This window comes from Chelonus insularis, unplaced genomic scaffold, assembly GCF_013357705.1.
Source record: "Chelonus insularis isolate UGA/USDA-ARS -01 unplaced genomic scaffold, ASM1335770v1 contig_70_pilon, whole genome shotgun sequence".
Classification (NCBI taxonomy): domain Eukaryota; kingdom Metazoa; phylum Arthropoda; class Insecta; order Hymenoptera; family Braconidae; genus Chelonus; species Chelonus insularis.
In genome coordinates this window covers 92,935-114,825 of record NW_023276716.1, presented here as the reverse complement: position 1 = coordinate 114,825, position 21,891 = coordinate 92,935, and the positions used below count along the sequence as shown (strand labels likewise).

At 27.8% G+C, this 21,891-nt stretch overlaps 4 protein-coding genes across 8 annotated transcripts; 1 reads left to right on the top strand and 3 right to left on the bottom strand.

The window, feature by feature from the left end:
- Window positions 1–452: 452 nt before the first annotated feature.
- Window positions 453–2,333, bottom strand: mRpL3 (mitochondrial ribosomal protein L3). Its single transcript, XM_035089778.1, has 7 exons — window positions 2,057–2,333; window positions 1,883–1,976; window positions 1,566–1,802; window positions 1,349–1,480; window positions 1,106–1,266; window positions 853–1,042; window positions 453–771 (listed from the first exon to the last, which is right to left on the bottom strand). Exons 1-7 carry the CDS (start codon window positions 2,116–2,118, stop codon window positions 517–519), a joined length of 1,131 nt encoding a protein of 376 aa, XP_034945669.1. The 5' UTR covers window positions 2,119–2,333; the 3' UTR covers window positions 453–516.
- Window positions 2,334–2,541: 208 nt separating this feature from the next.
- On the top strand, window positions 2,542–6,761 carry Rbp1 (RNA-binding protein 1). 4 transcript variants are annotated; one of them, XR_004690821.1, is made up of 6 exons: window positions 2,542–2,658; window positions 2,861–3,101; window positions 3,389–3,481; window positions 4,965–5,518; window positions 6,310–6,396; window positions 6,474–6,761. XR_004690821.1 is itself a non-coding variant. In XM_035089834.1 (6 exons), the coding sequence occupies exons 1-6, from the start codon at window positions 2,744–2,746 to the stop codon at window positions 6,398–6,400; spliced, it is 519 nt and encodes a 172-aa protein (XP_034945725.1). In that variant the 5' UTR covers window positions 2,716–2,743. The 4 variants fall into 4 exon arrangements, 2 of the variants coding, with proteins under 2 accessions (XP_034945725.1, XP_034945724.1); XM_035089834.1 differs by lacking the exons at window positions 2,542–2,658; window positions 4,965–5,518; window positions 6,474–6,761 and adding exons at window positions 2,716–2,762; window positions 3,894–3,941; window positions 4,074–4,121 and having other exon boundaries at window positions 2,882–3,101; window positions 6,310–6,400; XR_004690820.1 differs by lacking the exon at window positions 2,542–2,658 and adding an exon at window positions 2,720–2,762 and having other exon boundaries at window positions 2,882–3,101.
- LOC118070938 (SET and MYND domain-containing protein 4-like) lies at window positions 6,756–9,722 on the bottom strand. Its single transcript, XM_035089831.1, has 6 exons — window positions 9,036–9,722; window positions 8,080–8,949; window positions 7,666–7,996; window positions 7,366–7,575; window positions 6,938–7,294; window positions 6,756–6,868 (listed from the first exon to the last, which is right to left on the bottom strand). Exons 1-5 carry the CDS (start codon window positions 9,343–9,345, stop codon window positions 6,973–6,975), a joined length of 2,043 nt encoding a protein of 680 aa, XP_034945722.1. The 5' UTR covers window positions 9,346–9,722; the 3' UTR covers window positions 6,756–6,868; window positions 6,938–6,972.
- Window positions 9,723–10,437: 715 nt separating this feature from the next.
- On the bottom strand, window positions 10,438–20,046 carry Drip (aquaporin homolog protein drip). Of its 2 annotated transcripts, XM_035089860.1 has the most exons (5): window positions 19,656–20,046; window positions 19,327–19,429; window positions 15,253–15,446; window positions 11,330–11,473; window positions 10,438–11,076 (listed from the first exon to the last, which is right to left on the bottom strand). In XM_035089860.1, the coding sequence occupies exons 1-5, from the start codon at window positions 19,767–19,769 to the stop codon at window positions 10,675–10,677; spliced, it is 957 nt and encodes a 318-aa protein (XP_034945751.1). In that variant the 5' UTR covers window positions 19,770–20,046; the 3' UTR covers window positions 10,438–10,674. The 2 variants fall into 2 exon arrangements, with proteins under 2 accessions (XP_034945751.1, XP_034945752.1); XM_035089861.1 differs by lacking the exons at window positions 19,327–19,429; window positions 19,656–20,046 and adding an exon at window positions 15,999–16,135.
- Window positions 20,047–21,891: the final 1,845 nt, after the last annotated feature.

Here is a 21,891-nt window from a genome sequence, read left to right as displayed (position 1 = left end):
AATTATAAAATACGATAATCTCAAATCAATAGTTGTGTTAAATAATAACAATACATTAAATTTTAAGTATTTTATGTTTTAACTAACTTTTAAATTTAAATACCGACGCAACTTTCATAGTTACTTTATTACACTCTTAAGATAATTATAAAAAGTAAATTTTTTATAAAATCATAACTTAAATATTACTTCTTATAGTTCGTATTTAAAGTTAAAAGTAATTGGCGAGTATCAAAATAATTTTAATAATCAAATACAGATTATAAATTTATAATTAAGAACGTTCTTAAATATATCTTGATATTGTTAAAAACGCATTTCTTTAGATTATAAAAATCGATACTAAAATATACAAATTCAAAAAGTATACAAAGTCATTATTCTTCAAGGTTTAATTTTTTTGCAATTTTAAGTTCATTTTTAATTTAGATAAAAATTAAAAAGCCAAGCTCTTGTTGTTTTTATTAAATTTATTTATGTCAATTTTTTTACATTTACTTTTTCTACTTTGATACATTATTTCTTTTTCGTTTTCTCTTTCTCTGGTTCAAGTTCTATTGTAGGAGCACCAAATTGATGTACTTCATCTGCATATAGTTCTTCAGGAAGTTCTGTATCACCGGGGAAAAAAGTAGGGAAAACCGGCGCTGTTTTCGTATACCTTTTATGATATAATAATGTATCATAAACGGTTATCCAATTATTTGTTTCTCCAGGAAGATTATGACCCTGAACCCACATCACGTTATATTTATAGTTGATTCGAAGTATCTGTATTTAATACATACACAAAATATTATTCGTTCTAAATTTCACATTATTTTGCTAAAATATAGATAATGGAGTATATACCTTTACTCCTCGAATTATTCGATACCGATTTCCCATATGACCGGGCATTTTTGTGCCTGGCATAACACGCGCTTTTTCCCCTCCAGATCCAATATTTCCTGGTCTTCTATGGGTTTTTGTTACTCCATGAGTTGCCGGCATACCTTTAAAACCCCATCGTTTCATTACTCCTTGAAAACCACGGTCCACTCTGTAGAAAAAAAATATTGAGCAGAAAAATTAAATTACTGCATATGATTCGATTTCAGCTTACGTTTTTCCTCGAATGTCTATATAATCTCCTGGCTTATAATGAGCTGCATATAAAGGTGTTCCTGGCTGTATTGCTGCGTCCGGCGATACAGCAAATCTACTTATTGCATTTGTCGGCATTACTCCAGACTCAATGAACATCCCACAATATTCTTTAGTAAACTATAATATACGAGACGTTTATTAATTTATAATTAAGCTGTTTTTTTTACTGACAAATGATTTCTTGTTATATCTAAGTTACCTTTTGTGGATCTGCACTCTCTGCTCCAATTATTAGACATCCCAGTTTTCTTTTAGGAATGTTGTGTTTACTTCGTACCATTGGGTTCCATTCTTCAGGTGGAATATATTTAATGACATGATTGTCACAAATCTAACAAAATAACAAATTTAAAGAAAAGATTAATTCTGTTCTATAACTGATAAGTAATGTTATGTGCGTGTTATCATTCACTTACATGTAATAATGTAGATGTAACTCTTGATCCATCTTTTAACCACATGGGATAGACACCAATTTTCTTAGCAATTAATCCACATCTTCGTGAAGTAGGTGTCCATTCTTGACGTGGTTCAATAGGTTCTATTTTGAGTGGTGAAGTTGATCCACTTAAATGATCTTTTTCTCCATATTTGGATTCTACCACTTCTTTTATAAAGTCCCTATTCTCTGCTGTCAGCTCTTCATTATAAGGCTGTGAAAAATAACAAATAATGATGTAGAACAAGCTTGAATTCAAAAACTCTTTTGGATTTTTAATCTTTATCAACTTACTACTCGAAGTTGTTTCGGTAACCATGGTGGATGACGTTTTCTTGGATGGGCATGTATAAACTTATTTCGATTAGGTATTATCACAACTTGAGTTCTATAATAAAAAAAAAAAAAGAAAAGTTATCATATAACAATGAATATGCCTTATATTACTGAGATTGTTATAATTATTACCTAGTTTTTAAAAATTTACACAAAAGATTTAATCCAGAGAATGATTTGACGAGAGACTCCATGGTTTGAACTTACTTTCAAGTGTTTTTAGTGCGGAAAATATTTTTAAATTGTTACGTATATAATGTTCAAAGTATCCTAAAAAAATTAACTTTCTTCATACAATCCAACAATGAATGCCGATTATTTTTTCAATTTTTTTTTTTTTCAAAGTTTTCACATGTGTGTATTTCGGCAAAATTATAGGAAAGAACCAACGCAGATGGGCGAATCACAAAAATTTTATCAACAAAAATCATTTTTGTCACCTAAGCTGACAGAGGCAGTGCTGTTGAATTCCTAATGCAGAACTCTGTTTTATCATGTTTATGCATAAAGAGCGTTTTAGCGGGATTTAACCAAAACTGTGGGACGGCAATGCCAATTGATATACCTATCTTTGTAATGGATTGTTTATGTTTCTCAGTGCTTGTGCTTCAGCACTGACGCAAACGACAGCGTCTCCATTTTGTTGTAGTGTTCTGAAAATTATTGTTCTATTAATTGGCTCTAAATTTATATATACTTAAAATTATCAAGAGTAAATTCAACAAAATATATATGTAAGTATACTATTATTGAAATACTGAAAATTACAATTACATTTATATATTATAAGGATAATGTATGTAATACAAGGCTAAGTGAATGATGACCACCAAACAGCGTGGGTAAACGTTTTTAATATATTATTCTTATTTCACTATAAATGTAAATTAAAAATTTAAATAAATAGATTTTTTTATACAAATGAATAATTCATAGTTTCAATGACTGTTTCGATAGATATATTCAAAATGTCTCGATACCGGGAATGGGATCTTACCTGCAAAGTTTATGTCGGTAACCTGGGTAGCAGTGCTAGCAAACATGAGATTGAAAATGCATTCAGTCAATATGGGCCTTTAAGAAATGTTTGGGTAGCTCGAAATCCACCTGGGTTCGCTTTTGTTGAATTTGAAGATCCGCGTGATGCTGAAGATGCTGTTCGTGGACTTCATGGAAAGTACGTACAAATGTTATGAAATAACATCCACTGTTATAAATTAATTTCATTTGATTAAAAGATATTTAGTATCTTGTCATATGTACGTTTTATTTTGAGTCATTTGTATCTTGTTTAATTCATGGTTTTTCGTAAAAACAATTTTTATATGATAATTTAATAAAATCATTCAATATAGTTTTTAATCACATGAGCAATGTTATTTTTTATCTTACTCAATCATAAAGTATTTATATTGTGGTTGCTAAACTCAATTGCTAATTTAGTCAATTAATCCATGTTTACAGACGATGCTGTGGTTCAAGAATAAGAGTAGAAATGTCTTCTGGAAGAAGTCGTCGAGCAGGTGGTGGTCGTCGACCTGGTCCCAGATATTCAAGGTAAGACTGATGTTTTTAATTATTCATAGGTATATCTTGCAGCTGAAATAGAGAGAAGCTGATAATAAGATTAATGACAATGTGGGTATATCTGTGTGATTGTAATACAAATTACTGACTTTATTGATATATTGCACATGATATAAGAGAGCACGACGTTAGTTTAGTTTGATAAGATTCTCTTACTTTATTTAATTTGAAAATAGTCAACCAAATATGCTATAGGCAGAAGAATTTCGAAACATTTATTTCCACTATTACAGTATTATTTATCTATTTTTATTTAGATTTAGTTCTATTTGATGATAATTTAATTAATTATTTAAAACAAAACTCATTCACACGCAGTTGTTGGTTTTCTATAAAATTTGAAAGGATTTACGTTCCAAATGTTTTTTTACGGGCTTTGTAGGTCCAGATCTCGCAGTCCACGTAGAAGATCATTGGGTCGTTATTCTAGGTAAGCATTTATTTGAAATTCTTTCGAAATAGCAGCACAATAATCAATTTAAGAGAAAACGAAATTCCGGAAAATTGCCTGCAGTTACGAAGATTTATCCAATATGTCGCAATTTTATTTTAATTTCTTTAGATCGCAATCAAGGAGTCCAAGATATTCACCGTATGGTCAATATCACAGGTAATTTTTATTTAAATTCTTTCGAATTTCTTCTTTAGTTTATTGAAATGGCCAAAGAAGATGATGATCTATTTCATGAGTCCACACGTATGTATATATGTTTGTTTGTTTAATGAAGAAACAATTTGCACATTGTGATCACTTGAACAATATTTTATAGAATTAGTATAAGATATGATGGATGATAAATGTTTTGATATTGTTTTACTTATTAGTGATATTGATTGAGTAGGTAAATAAGAAAAGACTTTACGTATTACTGCTAATTAACGGACGTAATAATTATTACATTTTGACCATTATTGAATAATTAATAGTTGATTTGAAATTAATTATTGAAGATTAATAAATTGTTTGAACAAATAAAATTAAGATATTATGTGATGATAATCAATAAGTAATTTAATATTTTTATTTATTTGAATTATCAAAATATTTATCAAAGAAAATTACTATGATTAACTGAAGAATGATATTTAATTTTTATGTAAATTCATAAAATCATCACATATTTCAAATTTTGGTTGACTTAATTAAATAAAAGCTATTGATTACTTGATGCATGCACAAATTTTAAAAGTAATAATGATGGTATTATTAGTAAAAGTAGTAATATTTGAAAAATTTTATAATGAGAGAAATTATTTTTTTTTTGTTTGAATTTGTAATTGCATCAGTTTTCGGTTTTGAAATAAATTGTTAGAGTGGACAGTTAAAATGATAAATAATTGTAAATATCGAATTTTATTTATAAAAACACACAATTTCATGTCCGAAGAGTATTAGCGAGATGAATATAATTAACGTTGATAATAGTTTTATTGGTGAAACTGACGTTTACAGATTCTACAAGAGTCAACTCCTAGCTCTGCTCGTCTCCCCGTCACTACTACCACTACTTCTACTACTACTACTACTTCTACTATTACTACTACTACAGCCACCGTGAACAATAAAAATTTTGCAATCAAAACTGAAAATATGTAGCCTGCCTGTCCACTACTAATTTCCCGCAACTAGTCACCGCGAGGAGCAAAGATTGCCCGTCATTGACAGTCCGTTGCTGTCCGTCGGTCCGTCATTATACCCTTTAAAAAAGAATTCTTCGGGGTCCACCTCTACTCTTCTACTAAGAGACTAGGAACATCGTAATCATCAAACAGCCAACGCGATATGAATTCTTCTATCAAAATATCATCGCGTCCGTCCCAACTACTTCTACCACTGCTACTTCGTCAACTACGACGTTTTACTTTGATGAACAATGTGACCGTCACTTCTCTTCGATCGAGCAATGCAAAATAATCACATACATACCATCCTACCACCCAACCAACTACCACCAACCATCACCACCACCACTACCACCACCACCACCACATGTTCACAATCGTCTGGTATTTTACAGATTTTAACAAATTTTTTATCTGTTTTTATCATAAACACGTTGAGTTCTTGGGTTATTATTCATTGTATTATTTCAAACATTTTTATTAACCCTTAATTTTTCTAAATTACTATATTTGATATCAGTGATGATAAAAATATATACAATAATCGACATAAAGTGTTGTAAAATAGTTCATGTAACCACTTTAATTTACAATGTTTATTTTCTTAACTATTTGAATATACGTTTAATACAATAGTTTTTTAGATATTGAAAAATAGAAGCTTTCAATATGAGGAAAAGAAAATTAAGGGTTTTTGATAAATTTTTATTTATTCATGGATTTTTCATTTAAATAAATTGAGCATAAAAAAAGAAGTTTACCCAAGAACCTTCGTTAGAATATTTTTAGATTAATAATATATTTTATAAGTTGTAAAAATTTCATTTGATTTATAATAAAGTATTTTAATTCATTTAATAAAATAGATCATTATTAAAGTTACATTTATAATAAATTGATATGTTATATTAACATTCATTAGTAGTAACATTGAAAATCAATATATTTTATTTGTTTTGAAATTAACCAGTTAAATTTTATAAAAATTTATTGACATAATTTGTTTATATTTGTGTTTTAATATTTAGGATTTAATAATGTTACATATCACTAAATTAAAACACTTGAGCAAAAAATAATTAATTTAAATACACAGCAGGAAATAATAATGTCAAACAATATAGAATTTTCATTTTACTTAATTCTGAATGGTTATAACTGTTTAAATATTTTAGGTCAAGGTCACGCAGTCCACGACGAAGATCTTTAACTCGAAGCCGAAGCCGAGATCGTCGTTCCCGATCTGACTCACGTGAAAGACGGTAAACATAAATTTTTGTTGATTATGTAAAAGTAAATAAAATGCGTATACTAAAATTTTATTTGTTTTTATTTTCAGCTAAGGACTCAGTATGACCGTTGAGAAATTAATTTTACCTACGAAATAAAACAGTGCTGCAAAGAACACTAAATATTAATAATAATAAAAACAATAATGATAAAGCCCTCCTTTATTTGTATATAAATTGTTGCATCACACAACACACAGAATGAATTAAGTAATTTGATCAAGATCAGCTTGAACACTTAATACACGCTATAAACTTTCATTGTCAAATGTGTCATGAATGAATTTGTATAAGCTAATGCCTGTAATCAAGAGCAGTACGAAAATTTCATTTTTAAATCTTTTTTTTTTTCAATTTGTTATTTTATTATGACGATATAATTACTTGATGTTTTGTCTGTTATTTTGTACTTTTATCAATTTATGAGATGAAATAAATTGTGAAGCTAAAATTTACACTTTGTTATTCATTATATCATAAGGATATTGCACTAATAAATAATTAAACTCAATACCTTTTTTTACGATCCAGATTAAAAAACTAATTTGTTTATACAACACATGTATTACCTTCTGAAAGTAATATCAATTTTACACCTTGCTGTGCTATGTGATAATCTTTGATAGGTAATGCCAAAGTATCATCTAAAAGTTTTAAAATTTTATAATAATTTTCTAGTGCTTTAGTATTTTCTCCGCTTTCTAAATGATCTGAGGCCACTTTAAAAAGTCTATCAGTATCTTGTAAAGCCTTCAAGCCCATCATAATATTTGTATTTTTATTGCATTTGTTGCAATGAATTACAAATTCACTAGTGTCTACATTCACTAAGAGAACATTACCACAAGTTTTCCCTGTTTCACATTTGAACCTGAAAAATTTCATTTAATTAATGTTTTGTAAGTTCTTTTGCTATTATAACAACGAAGAAAATTTTTTTACCTTAAAATCTTTGGATCTATTTCATCCAAAATCGGCCAATTATAAGTACATGCTTCACAATTGCAGTCAAACCAATAGTTCATTCTTAATTTTCTTTGTCTCTCTACTTTGGGTTCATTCATAAAAGCAGGTCCATAATTATCACAGATTTCTTCTCCAGCTCGTATTGTTCGTATTGATCGAACTACCATCGTAGTGCCCAGAAAATATCTGTATAAATGTTTAAATAATTAATATATTTTTTGAAAATAATTTTTATAATAATCTTTTTATTATCATGATAATGCTTTAATCATTTACCTTATTACTCCGGGATTACATGAGTGATTCAGCAATGCAGCTGTAGGAAATATTCCTCCTCCGATAAAATTACTTTTTGATCTAGCTAATGTAGGTTCATTTCTGGGTCTTGCAAGTTCTGAAATTTCATGGCCATTGAATTGTAAAAGCTGTAAATGATGAAGGAGCAGATCCGCAATGAATAATTCATCTTCAGAAAGCGGTACATCAGGATAAAGAGTTTTTGATTCACCAGGAAGGTATGGACTTGATTTTATTAGTCTCAGTAACCAAGCAGCCATGTACGTTCTATGAAACATATCATCATCAGTTCTTTCACTTTCATGGGTAACTGAAAATGATTTTATATCATTAAGACAATCATTTAATTTTTCAATACATTATCGAAAGAATTATTTTATTTATTTAACTTACCCATTGACCACAAAGCTAAATGATCTTTTCCCCTGAATGGTCTTTCCGTTGAAGCTTTAAAATTTCCTTTATACTTTTTATAATCATTTTTCAATTGTTGTAATTTAGCCCATGGGGTCTGCATAATTGCTTTAATAGCCATTAGTGACGTTACGGAAACTTCAGAAAGCCAAAGGCATCCTAGAATATTACATTCCATCGCATGAATTTGAGTATCTTCATCTCGGCATTTTGGACTACAATAAGCAATAATAATACACTTATCACAGTCAGCTGGATACGGAGCGATATTTTTTTTCATGCAACGATGACAATTGCTTAATCTAAATTCATTAAGCAAAACGGAAACATGCGGCTTTTCCACAATTAATAAATCTCCCGGCATTATATCTCGTGTTGCAATTCCATGTCTTCCAATTATTTCTCCACCTTCACGAATTTCTACCGCAGAACTGACAGATGGATAAAGTGGATTACAATTAGGAATTTTTGGGATATTATGCTCATTTTTTACATTAGAATTTTTTTTCGTTTTTTCAGTTTGAGAATTGGCTGATTTTGATTTTTCACTTATTTGGTTACCTTTTTCCATCATAGTTAACATTATTCTAATATCCATTTCCAGTTTTTGTTTTTTTTCAAATGGAACCTTAGCATCATCTAAAGATATTAAAGCTTTTTGAAATGCCTCAATAGCTGGTGCATTCCTTTTTAATCCTAAAAAACATCGTGCTCGTCTTTCTAGAAGTTTATATTCTAGTTCTTTAGGATAGCCACGTGAAAGAGCTTCCTCAATGTCTCTCAAAGCAAACTCATAATATTCCAAGTTATATAAAGCTGCTGAACGGTTTGCTAAATATATGCTCATTTCTGTAAAACAGTACATTGTATAAGTTCTTAGTATTATTGGTATTTATCAGACTAAACATTATCATGTATTAAAAAAACATATTTACCTTTTTTTGGTGAAATAATAATTGCTTTTGTATATGTCTCCAATGCGAGAATATACTTTTGTTGCCCGAATAATTTATTTCCATTTTCTTTAAGCTTTAATGCTTTTTGTGAATCTTTTATTAAACGATTTTCAATTTCCAAAGGTAAATCATGAGCCTCTGGATAACTGAGAATAAATGCAACTCTTTCACTGTTGGTATTTAGACCAACGAATTTTTTAAAATCTTCTGGTGCTATAGCTTCACGACAAGCTAATAAATTTGATCGAAAATATTTTGGTATTTCAGATGTTGATTCATCTTCTAACATTTTAAAATAATTAAAGTAAAAAGTAACGAAAGTTAATCAACCTTCTCTGTAAGAGAACTCACTACAAGACAATATAACCTCTCAACAAATTTTCTACTCACTATGTTAACTATTTTTAACTTACCATCTATTTTTATTTACTAATCTAGGATTCAAAGTATCTATACTCCAATATAGACCACATAGTGTGGTTATAGATTAAATTTAAATCTAAATACCCATATTGTAGAATTATTTACTTGTAGGAGAGCACGCAACTATATTAAATAACAAACCGGTATGGAAGAGACTTATAAGGCCATGTGCATCAGTGTACTGCATTACTGTACTAACTGCGAGCATCTAATTCTTAGATGTAATTTAACTTGTCATGCATTACAACTTAACTAGATTTGTTCAATCACCTTTTTAATTTCTATCTATTTATTATCAATCAATACTCATCATTTTGAAAGGTTTCGTTTTGAAACTACAATGAAAAATCCAGGAGTAATGAGTATAATGTAGAGAAATAAAAAGAAATAAATTCGAAAAATTCATTGATTTGCGATGAAATTAAATACAAAATATTATTTAATACAAATAGTACAACATATAAATACCAAAATATCTAAGCTATTCTGTGAGTACATACAATATATACAAGTTTTTAAAATGATGATTTAGTATCAAAATAACATGAACTTAAAAATTAACATGGATGTTGGCAAAAAAAAAGCTTTTTAAATAATAAAAGAAAAAATTCTTTTCTATCTTATAAAAATTATGCATCTGATGAATGAATAGAAAAATGTGAGAAATTTTAAAAATAAAAATTGTCGCACACATAGAAAAGTAATTTATCAGAATTTCCATAAAAAGTTTCGAAATATTTGTTAATAATAAGCTACTTGACCACTATATATTAGACACATACTTGAATTAATAATACTGAACAATCATTAATTCTGTAATATCCTAAATATTTACAATGAAATTTTTTTTGGAGCAAAATTAAAAACTATGTATGCCAAATGATGAATTTTAGTTTTAAACATGTTTTTTTACGCTACTTATTTATTTAAACCCATATTGATAGTTACTACTGTCTTAATCCTTTCTTTACTCCAAAACATAACAAACTCTGAATAAAATTTCTCACATGGAAAATATGAATGAAAAAAATAAAAATGTAGAATATCTAAAAATTAAAACTAATATACCACTTTGTTTGTAAGATTTTTACAAATGATCTTTTTTCATATTTTTTTCTGTGAGGAAATTTGGAATGATGGCTTTTTCATCTGAATGAAACTTAACGTCAAACAATGTCATAGTTGCTTTGATTATTCAAAAATCATAGGATGCTTCATCATCATCTTTATTTTTTGCTCTCAAACCCATCCTATATAGTCCACCAGCTACAAGTCCACCAGCAATTGGGCCAGCCCAATATATCCATTGATTAGTCCAGTATCCAAGAATTACAGCTGGACCAAACGTTCTTGCAGGATTCATACTGCTACCTGTAACTGGAACTGCAGCTAGATGTGCTCCAGTAATCGTTAATCCAATGGCAAGAGGTGCCCATCCAATAACGTCTTTTCTTCTAGTATCTGTCACAGCATGAACTACCAATACTAGAAGAAAAGTTATTATTGCTTCCATTAGAATTCCTTGACCAATCTCAATTCCATCACCCAGTTGAGTTTGTCCTATTCCACTTTGTGAAGTTATCTGTGGGCTTACTGCCTGTAAGAAGTAAGGTCATTTATATTTTAATTCATCTAAATGACTCTATTATTAAAATAAACGAAACAGTTGAAATTTCTACATTCATCTAAACGTAGCCAATAAAAACATATTTATTCTTCAAAAACTGTAAGTTTCATGAATTTTGCAATAGTTCTAGTTTAAAATAGTATTTTTAAGTTTTGTTCTAGTTTCTTGAATTAAAAAAAATCATTATCATTATTATTTGTATGAATGTAGAAAGAATTATTACCCGTAATAAAGCTGCACCACCGATCGCTCCAGAACATTGACATACAATAAAACAGGTTGCTTTAAGTACGCTACAATTGCCACTGATGACCATTCCCACAGTGACTGCAGGATTGACGTGACATCCTGATACAGGTCCTAGCACCTTGATAAAAAAATTAACCAAATTATTATGTTTATCCATGATTCATTTTATATAAAAATACATTCAAAAAGTGCAATAAACTTTTGACAGAAATCATTACACTTGTATCGTTTCTGATATGTTTATTTGCTGATCAATTGATAGGAAATGTGAACATTTCATGAATAATAAATATAATCAAGCGTATAAATAATAAAATGAATAAAAGAAATGTTTAAATCAACAATATCTCAATTAACTTAAACTACAAATTCGATTGGACTGATATGATGAATCTGTGCGTTCTCGGGCCCAACGCAACCCAGTTCTCATACACGACAGCAAGGTCTCTGGCAGCCTGAGGCAATACTTTAAGCATACATGCGCTAACATGTTGGCGATTGCGTAATTTTCTTCATCGAACTTTTTTTCTTATTTGTCCGTTTTTTAAAATTCTTCTCTACATCACAATAAGATCACACATCAATAATTTTTAATTTATTTTTTATTACTTGATGTCATGCTTTATCAAGTTTTTAAGTATTTTCAAAAATAATAATTAATGACATTTCTTGTCAGAAACATTAGAATATACGTATTTGTATGATGGCAGGACCAGAGCAGTGTCCTCGAGAAGCAGAGTACTTTTGCTATGAGTGTGGATACTCAGACCTCTCGAATTAGTTGGCAATTTTCGTACCCTCGAGGTACAATTTTGACCTACAGCCCCCAGACATCATTTATTATACGACTAAACTAAACGATGGAACTTATACAAGCTCATTGCTATTGTGAACATTACTGCAACATTTTATTAATTTTACCTCATATTAAAATAATTAAATAATAACGTGAGATAGCATGGATGAAAAGAAATTATTTTATGTTAAACATTTATCAGCTATTATTCACATAATTGCAATAATTTCTTGAAATACAAGATTACGTTATTTTCTTATATTTAATTAAAAAAAATTTATTAGTGAATCAACTTCAGATTTTATAATTTGATTTAATGATTGAAGTTGTAATTTTCCTGAATGCATTAAAAAGAAGTTGTCTACACGACAAAAACTGGTAATTCAATATTTACAAACATATTATTATTTACTTAAAAAATTGGAAAAGTAAGGTAGTGAATGTAATTCTTGATAAAATATAGAAACAATTATTATCAAGGAAGGCAATATAAAAAATAAGTTAAAATGATGTTATTAAAAAGTCGTCTATTAAGAGGAGTATTTGTAAATATCAGTAAAAGTTGATATCTTCATTCTGTACTGTAATAAATTATAACTGTAGCCTACAGCAAGCGTTAAAACACTATATTTACTATTTTAGTAGAAAAATTATCGAGTAATTTATTAAATGATCAATCATCAAATTGAGTGAAAATTTATAAGAATAAAAATAACAGCTTGAGGCATAATTGCCCACTGTAGCTTTGGTATTTCGCGGTCGAGGACATGTAACACGTTGAGCATCTATATTAAGTGTCTTTTAATTGTTTGATGTTGTCAACATATGGCGTTGTGAAGAGATAATTAGTAGAGCATTTGCTATAGAAAATAATGAAGGATATATTGAAAGAAAGAATATGCCCTGAAGGAATTATAGCTTATAAAAAGAGGACTAGAGATTGCTGAACGAGTTAAGTACGAGTCGAGAGTTTAAGCATTCACAGGACAATCATCTTACTTATTACATCATTTTTACGTAGAAGAAGCTAAAATAAGGAGCGGTTTGTTCACTATGGTTTTTTGCTTCAACAAAAAAAACAGTTGAATGTGAAATAAAAATATTTATTTGATATTTTTGTCAACTTTTTTTTTTTTAATTTTTTTAATAGACATAGATTTTTTTTAGTTCTGGATATATCTCTTTAGGCATTAAAACAGCACGCGATCCTGCATACAAAGTAAAACACAACAAATCCCTTAACAGTGTCTGTTTAAATATTTTCGGTCAACATCGCGATTTAATCGTAATAAATTGAACATTACGCAAAACTGAATGAAAAATTCACATTCTTATTTCTCGGTGAAATTCGAATTATTTTCAAAAATATTTGGAATACCACAGTCATTATTTCTACTCTAAAATTTGCATGATCATTATTATTAAAAAAAAGAACAGAAGAGTTGATATAAAAATATGAGGATATGGTTTAGAAAAAAAGGATGGAGCATGAGAATGCATTGTTTTTTTTTCTTTTTTTAATAAAAGTGAAAAGAAGAGATGGATGAAGAAGGTAAGTGCATGGATGCAGAGCACACGAGTCGGCGAACGTTGAATCGGAAAGTGAGGAGAATGAGTCAATGTGCGAGTAGGTTGTCAGAGCCTTCGGGGCAAACATTGCACCATTCAAACAGTTAGAGCCCCTTGGGCGAATCCACGGCCTTATTTACCCTTCTTCTCTAGACTCACTAAAGTCTTGAGTTAAAATGTAAAAGTATTAGATACTATTTCTAACGATTAATTTATTTTCATTGGAACTAATGCAGTATCAAAATAAATCATTTTACGCATTTCTGATGTGTTCATTGTGGTAATAATTTTTTAACTTCTCTTATGTTACCAATGATATCGCTGGTGTATATGTCATCTTTATTACAAGCTTGTTTACATATTATTTTCAGTTAATTAAATTTGATATCCTTTGAAGACATTTTTTTATTTTAGTATATTATTAATTATTTTCTGCGTAATAAATATTTACTGATTTTTGAAAATAATAATTATATTTTAACAATAATTTAGTGTTATTGTTTTTTTCACTATTTTTTTATTTTCACTTATGAAAACTATTTTTATCTACTAATTTACTCTTAATTGATATGAACTCTTGTAGTCTACTTGAAAATATTTGTACATAATTGCCTTTTCCTACAATTTATTTCATTCATCAAACGTAATATTATTCATTAAAAGTTTACACTAAATTACTTGTTTACAAAAAATCTTATCTTTCTTGTTTTTTTTTAGATTTATTTATTTTTTCCCTTTATCAATTACAATTTTTTTTTTTTTGAATAATTATTAATTAATTAATAGATAAATTGTCATCTGAATTTAAGACTTGATATATTATGTTCGTTAAATTTTCTCTTAATATTTGATTAAAAAAAACACGTAATATGATGTCATCATTATCAAGATGTAAGTCTCAATTCTTGAAAATTTCTTGTGTACTCAACAAATTATTTTACTTATTCATTACCATAATCATGCTAATTTTTTATTTCACTTTTTAAGGACATTTTTATTTATGTGTAAATATTGTGATAGCTTTTTTCGAAAATAAATATTATCATTAAATTCACTTGGATTTTTAAGAGTATGTTTAATCTTCATATGTATTAATTACAATTATGATCATTTCCATTTGCAATTACGTTATTGTTACGATGGTTTGTTATTTAATACTTTATTACAATTAGCTATCTAGCATTAGTTGTTGTGAGTAGAAAATATTAATTTTAATTTATCGTGAGCGCCAGGTTTATTATCAAACTTGATATAAAAACACTTGAATTAATCTAGATTATATATTTGGAAATTTACAATTCTAAAAAAGACGTAAAAATATATTTTTTAAATGAATCCTTCTGGAAAGGAATTTTTTAATAATAACTGTTAATTATTCAATTATTAAGAAATATATGATTGTGTCAGAGAATTTTTTTTTTCTGTTTAAAAAATTACTGTTGTAAACTCATTCCAAAAAGTGCAATAAATGTTAGAGAAATAGCTTCAATTAGTTACGTAATGAAGGAATAAAAAAAAATAGAAAAACTTACTTGAGCAAGTGCAGCTACTGCAAGACCAAAAGTAAATGCAATTTGTAGAATGGAGGGTGGTTTTTCAGGATCCCATAGTATGCATGATGCACATCCAATGAAAACTAGGAGGCAAGTACCAAGAGCTTCACTGAATAAAGGTACAAGAATATCAATCTTCGAAACTTCCGATAGACCCAAAATATCTTTTGCACCTAAAACATTGACAATCAATAAATATTGTTGAATTTTAATTATTAATTTATTATATTTGAACTTAATAATGATGCATATGAATTTTCTTGTCATTGAAAATTTTTATTTGCAAATAATATTAACATGGACATGTTAACATAAGATAATTAGCTTTATTGATAAATCTTATTCAATATAATTTGACCTTATCTTCATATACTTGCGACAATTATAACAGGAGAATTAAATATAATCATCTGTCAACGTGCCACATTCAAGTACAGAAGCTAAATTATTCTCGTAAGATAAAGATGAATTACTTGTAACATGTATGATATGATAAGAAGCATGCTCAATTTATTTTATCGCTAACTTTATATCTTAATTAATTTGATTACAACTCTAAATTTTTTCTAGTAAAAAAATACAATTAATTTTGTTATAAAAAATGATTGTTTTTCTTATTAAATAAATTAATAAATTAATAGATTATCTAATGATAAATTTAAATGATAGTGATAATTTTAATCCGAGAAAGTGTAATCCCATTTCACGAAGAAAAATGAACATACCTTGCCACGATTTGCTCATTTTATATCAATTATTCAAGTGGACAACACCAAATTTTTAATGACAATGTTTTTAATTATCACTAATAAATTCTTATTACATGAAAGGGTAATGTTGGGTTATTGAGTGCGCGACCCGCAGTTTCGCCTTCATATATCGGTATACATCCCCTCTTAATGTCTCACTTTCGTCCCCTCTCCGTTCACATTTCAAAGTATTCTCAACTCTTATTTTCTGTTTAACTTTATCTCTGATGGCCCTCATACCACCCACTTAACCAATTTTTCCCTATTTTGTGTACTTATTCAAGCATAATTATTATCAATGAATAAATTCATAAACTCACTCAATAACTCTCCATGACACTTTGGGTTACTAAATAAAATCAAAAATGTGTTCTGTAGATTTCTATAAATCTGTGAAGATACAACACTGAATAATCGTGTGAAAAACGATTTATATCATCATATAAACATTATTAAAGGAATAAAGTATTCATGAAGTAAAAAAAAATGAATATTTTAACACTTGTGCTATCATGATATGTTGGTACATAGTAGCATTGACAAATAATTATACACCAGCATTTTTAACCCGGTTAATGTTATTTTACTTGCATCTCAGAGAGCTAATTTATATATGATAACACAGGCAGACTTTACTACATAACAATAGCAGACATATTAAGTATACATTGGTTGATTGTGCAAACAATAAGGATAACCTTGTGTTAGAAAAAAGGTACAATATAAAATATATCGTCGATCAGTATTCTATAATTCGACCACCTGTGAAGCACTGGAGGAAAGCCATTAAGTACTGACGATTGAAGAAACAAGTACTAGTTTATATTGTTACTGTTATTTAATAATCCAACTGTTTAGTAACATTTCAATAAAATTGAATGCTCAATAAAAAACGTAATCATTTCGAAGGTAAACTATTTTTAAAAAAATAATAGAATATCAATTGATAAGATCCATTATTGTGTTAAAAATTAATATTCTGTGTTGGCAAATACAAGAATGTTTTTAAAGATGAGTGTGTAGTAAAATAAACTATCAATGAGCTAATAGTAAATATTTTATATTGGAAAGCATTTATTTATGTATTTGTTTATTTGTATATAGGTAAAGTTAATCATTCTAGTCAGGGTCGTTCGTGTGAATACATAGATTTACATGGGTTAAACACAGGTCTATGATGTTAGATGAAGAATAATTAAAAGGGGAATCATTTTTAGCAACATCACTTGCAATTACCTGTGTTGGATGAATTGTTCATCAAATATGTAATTTGATCATTTTTACATGAATAATATTTTTACAAATATCTCTCACATAATTCATTTCTTAATTTCATAATTCGTAATAATAATATTTTTCGAAAATTCATTGATAATTTAATAATTACAATAATCAAAGTGATTCATTCTTAACATTCTACGTTTTTCCATTCGATATGTCTTTTCGTGCAGCTAATACAAATGATTTAAATTAGAATTTACTAATAACTAAATAAACAAGTATCAATAAAATTTAATCCTATATCACACTAATTGGATCTAAGAGACAATGTGGTAATTATAAAATAATTTTATTTTTTCAGTAAAAGTCACGATTTTTAATTACTAGTGAGGAAGACAATAGAAGTTGAAAAAATGATGGTAAGACATAATAGTCAAGTTCTGTTATCTTGAATTTAAGCAAGTAAAGCATGCGAATAATAATGTTTATGCGAATAAATGAATTATTTTATTTAGCTCCAAGGAAACGAAGAGGTAATAATGAAATTGTAATCTTATAATCTGTTGTAGTTTGAAGTCTATCATTAAGATTCAAACTCAGTTGTAATTCCAGAAGGTCGTGGAAAATCACTTTGATATTGTATTACGAGACGGAAAAATTTTTTGCAGATTCTTTTAAAATCATTATGGATGAATCAACGACATGATCGTTTCGTTAATTACATACAACACACGGAATCTTTACTGATGAGGTAAATATGAATATTAAACACTATTTTGAAGCTATAAATAAATTAAATACCATTCAATTTCGAGCGTATTCTCAAACAATTATTGAATGAAAATCACTTTTGAAGACTGAAATAAACACTTTATTAAAATATTTTAAAATTGAGTAACAATTTGTTTGTTTTTAGAATTGCAATGTTATATCTTTCAACAATTTTTTTTAAATTAATAATTTTTATTATCCTATTGTTGTAATGGCAATCATAAAATGTTGTTAATACATCTTCAGTATAACTGTAGAAATTAAAATTGAAACGCTGCAGTAAATTATAGCTTAACAAAAGCGCCGGCTATTACGTAAATCTGCAACTATTTTTACTTGTAGCAAGCGAAAAATGAAAACAATAGAGAAATAACAAAACTTTAGATATTTTTTATGAATTACATCATGTGTGTCCATGCATATATGGTTATAGATAAATACTTAGTATGTATCAAATCACAAGAATCATTATTCTAGGTAATAAACTTGCAACATTATTCTTTTTCTCGCTCTTTCTGCTCTATCTCTCTGAATAAGTCAATCGAAATCTCGAATATCTTGCTAAATGTAAATTTTTTCTGAGAATTTTTTTAAGGTTACACATAAAAAAAATTTTCTACTTGTACGATAATTATTTATCATACTATCAAACATCTTTTTAATTAAACTTGTAATAATATTCCATAAAGTAATAAATAATTTTGTATTTCAAGATAAAATAAGTCAATTTAAATATAATAATGCGCATTTATTTGTTTTAAAATATTATTATACATATTTTATTCATGAGATATTTAAATATCATTAATCATGTTCTAGTGTAAATTGTAAAGTCAAATTACAATTATTGACAATTTATTATGAAAAAAAGTAAATGTTAACAGCTTAACATTCCAGTTAAATATCAACCCTTTTACAGGTATTGAAAATTTATAATGTAATTGTTCTTTAATAATTGTATAACATTAGAGTTTCGTGATTCGAGCATTTGTATTTACATACTATATAAAAAGGTGGAGAGGTTCATCAATCGATAGAAAAAAATATTTAAAAATAGGTAAATTGAATGAAACCTTGGTCACAAGAAAAGAGAAAATAACAAGATCTACGTGATAATAGCTGTAATGAAGAGTAATTTTCGACTAGTAAATAATTGTCTAAAAATCTATATATGTATATTTGTAATTACACGAGGACTTGGAATGAATGTGTTTTCTTCAATATGTCACGTAAGTAATATGTTTAATGGACTTAATGAAGGCAGCAGATAAAAAACAGTTAATTAATGTGTATTTTCAATCAAAAAACTTACGTGCTTTATAGGAGCGTGCATCCTCTTGATCACTAATAGATCCTCTGATTGGACTACTTGTAATTGGAACTACTGTTGAAACGTTCATTGTCGGAATAAAATTCTTTAAAAAAAATTAATAATAATTTTTTTCAATCAAATTAAATTATTTGATAGTCTTTTATTAATTTAATCATAAATATCTTCCGTTTAAATCGGTTAATTTTTTTATTGACAATCTAATCGCAAATTGTCTGAATGAAAAACAATAATGAGTCTATAAAGTAAAGTCTATAAAGTAAATGATTAATTATGTCATGATTAGCCATATTAAATAATAAAAAACTTACAGTATTAGTAGGTTGTCGTTTCGTTGGCTGGTGATGGAGTAATGAATCAGAGAAAAACTGACGCCAAAGTTGTAGATAGTAGTTTTGTTTGTGGGCTGTAGGAACCCGCTGCATTCCTTTACGAATTTCTGACCACCAGCCCTCTTAACTACTAGCACATTACACGTCAGTTCATCACCTTAAATCACTCTTTTTTTTCACTTCCAAAATTTGTTCATAATAAAGATAACACTATTAAATTTTATGTTTTATTTGACTATTTGCTAAGTCATTGTATCTCTCTAAAAATGATATAAAAATTGTGAAACTTTGACATGAATGTTTGAAAGTTGAAAAATTGCACAAGTGCACTGTTTGTAAAAGGTGACTAGAGCATTGAAGTTCATAGTAGACTGACAACCATGTGTGTTATGTATCTAATGTTACCTGGAAAGCACATGTACATACCATAAATAGGCCTTGACACAGGGTTCTCATTGTCAATATCGCGATTGAAATACAAGTGCGTGACGATCACCCACGTGTTAGATTATCATCTGTCAAGTAAAAAATATTATCTGTTGTCTTCTTTTTTTAAATATGATAGTTTCGAAAAGCCTAGCATGATTTGTTCTTGTTCTAACTTATGTTCTTGGATTTTACTCACTGCATAAATATATATTCATTAAGGTTTGATATAAAAAATCGACAATAAACTAATTGCAGTGACTTCCTGTGCTTTAGTAATTTATTGCCGGACAGCGTGAATCAAGATAATAAGAGCCACAGAATATTTGCATTTTAGGTCGAGCTTTTCTATATATCTAGACAACATTGTACTCGTTTCTTCAGCCTCTTGGTCTATTCTATTTTCAAGGTTGCTTTTGTAGTTTCTGAATTAATTGAATATTACGAGGAATATCCTGTTTAACGCCAATGGAATGAAGTAGAGCTAGAACAGAAATATTGATTCTATTAGTTAATTTTTATTATAATGATTGGTGTATCTATGGTAGGTCGATATGATCGTGACTTTATTGTTATATATTCACAACTATAACAATGAAAGAATTAGAAAAAGATAGCTGTTTACAGAAACATTGCGTGCTAATAATAAAAAATGACAACTATTGTCATGAGATTTGTGTAGAATGAAATAATATCAATAGGATAAATTTTTATGTTTATAATTTTTCTTTTTTTTTTCTAGTGGAAGATGAAAATTTACTTCAGATGAATTGAGAGATATTACTTGGATGAGAATATAAACGATTTGTAAAATTATTCATATTAAAACTTTTTTCACATGTGATTAAGGAATTTACACGCTGTTATTAATTTGATTGATGACAAAGCCAAGAAATTCAATTTGTAAATGTGAGTTCAGACTTTCAGAAAGGTAAACATTTTTGTTGATTTCTCGAAAAAAATTGTCTTACCTTTAGTGACTATTTAACCTTCTAATTTTTATTGGATTTTAATGCTAACAAATATTTTTGTTATTATGAATACCGAAGACATTTAATTAATTTATTCATATTTCGTTCTCATGAGATCATATGGATACTTATGAAGAGTTAATACATTTTTTAACTGTTATTCATCATTGATTCAATCATACGTTTAAAAACAACATTCACAACATTAAAGTTTTGCTTTGTTCAATTGAATTATATTATACTAATCTTGTTCTAATTTAAATTTACTATCAACACTTTCTTATGTGTAAAGCAGTACTATATATTTACTGATAAAATAACTTATACAGAGTAAATAAAGCTTACTAACATATTTAAAAAATTGATAACATTTTAGAAAAATTAGTTAACTAATAATAATTACATATTGAAAAAAAAATATTTATATTTAAAATGCATTCAAAGTTGATGCATTAATGAACAACTTGTTTAATGATCTAAGCGAAGATAAATAAATTTTTTAATCATTAAATATTGATTAATTTTCATCAATATAAAAGTCAATAGAAAATGTAAAACAATTTTTTCCTCCCATTAGTGGATGCATTATTGATATGACTTATTCTTTTTTTACTGAATTGGAAAAAATATAAATAATGATTTTATAAAAGTTAGAATATAGTTATGAATAATAAATAGTAAGGCAGATTTAACATTTTGAAGTAGCTAATTATTAAAATATTGTAAATGAATTTCGAGGATTTCCTACTTCAAAAGAGTTTGATAAACTCCAGTACCCAGTTGATAAGAATGTAGAAAAGAATTATATGAGTCTGATG

Bases quoted from the DNA above. Each gene is read 5' to 3' on its own strand.
- mRpL3 (XM_035089778.1), bottom strand. From the start codon at position 2,118: ATGGAGTCTCTCGTCAAATCATTCTCTGGATTAAATCTTTTGTGTAAA. The intron at 1,267-1,348 runs GTAACTTAGATA...CGTATATTATAG, and splicing joins AGAGTGCAGATCCACAAAAG to TTTACTAAAGAATATTGTGG. The intron at 1,043-1,105 runs GTAAGCTGAAAT...TTTTTTCTACAG, and splicing joins ATAGACATTCGAGGAAAAAC to AGTGGACCGTGGTTTTCAAG.
- Rbp1 (XM_035089834.1), top strand. The intron at 3,482-3,893 runs GTAAGACTGATG...CGGGCTTTGTAG, and splicing joins CCTGGTCCCAGATATTCAAG to GTCCAGATCTCGCAGTCCAC. The intron at 3,942-4,073 runs GTAAGCATTTAT...TAATTTCTTTAG, and splicing joins TCATTGGGTCGTTATTCTAG to ATCGCAATCAAGGAGTCCAA.
- LOC118070938 (XM_035089831.1), bottom strand. From the start codon at position 9,345: ATGTTAGAAGATGAATCAACATCTGAAATACCAAAATATTTTCGATCA. The intron at 8,950-9,035 runs GTAAATATGTTT...ACTGTTTTACAG, and splicing joins TATTATTTCACCAAAAAAAG to AAATGAGCATATATTTAGCA. The intron at 7,997-8,079 runs GTAAGTTAAATA...AATCATTTTCAG, and splicing joins TTTAGCTTTGTGGTCAATGG to TTACCCATGAAAGTGAAAGA.
- Drip (XM_035089860.1), bottom strand. From the start codon at position 19,769: ATGCAGCGGGTTCCTACAGCCCACAAACAAAACTACTATCTACAACTT. The intron at 19,430-19,655 runs GTAAGTTTTTTA...TTTTTTTTAAAG, and splicing joins AACGACAACCTACTAATACT to AATTTTATTCCGACAATGAA. The intron at 11,077-11,329 runs GTAATAATTCTT...TACTTCTTACAG, and splicing joins GTGGTGCAGCTTTATTACGG to GCAGTAAGCCCACAGATAAC.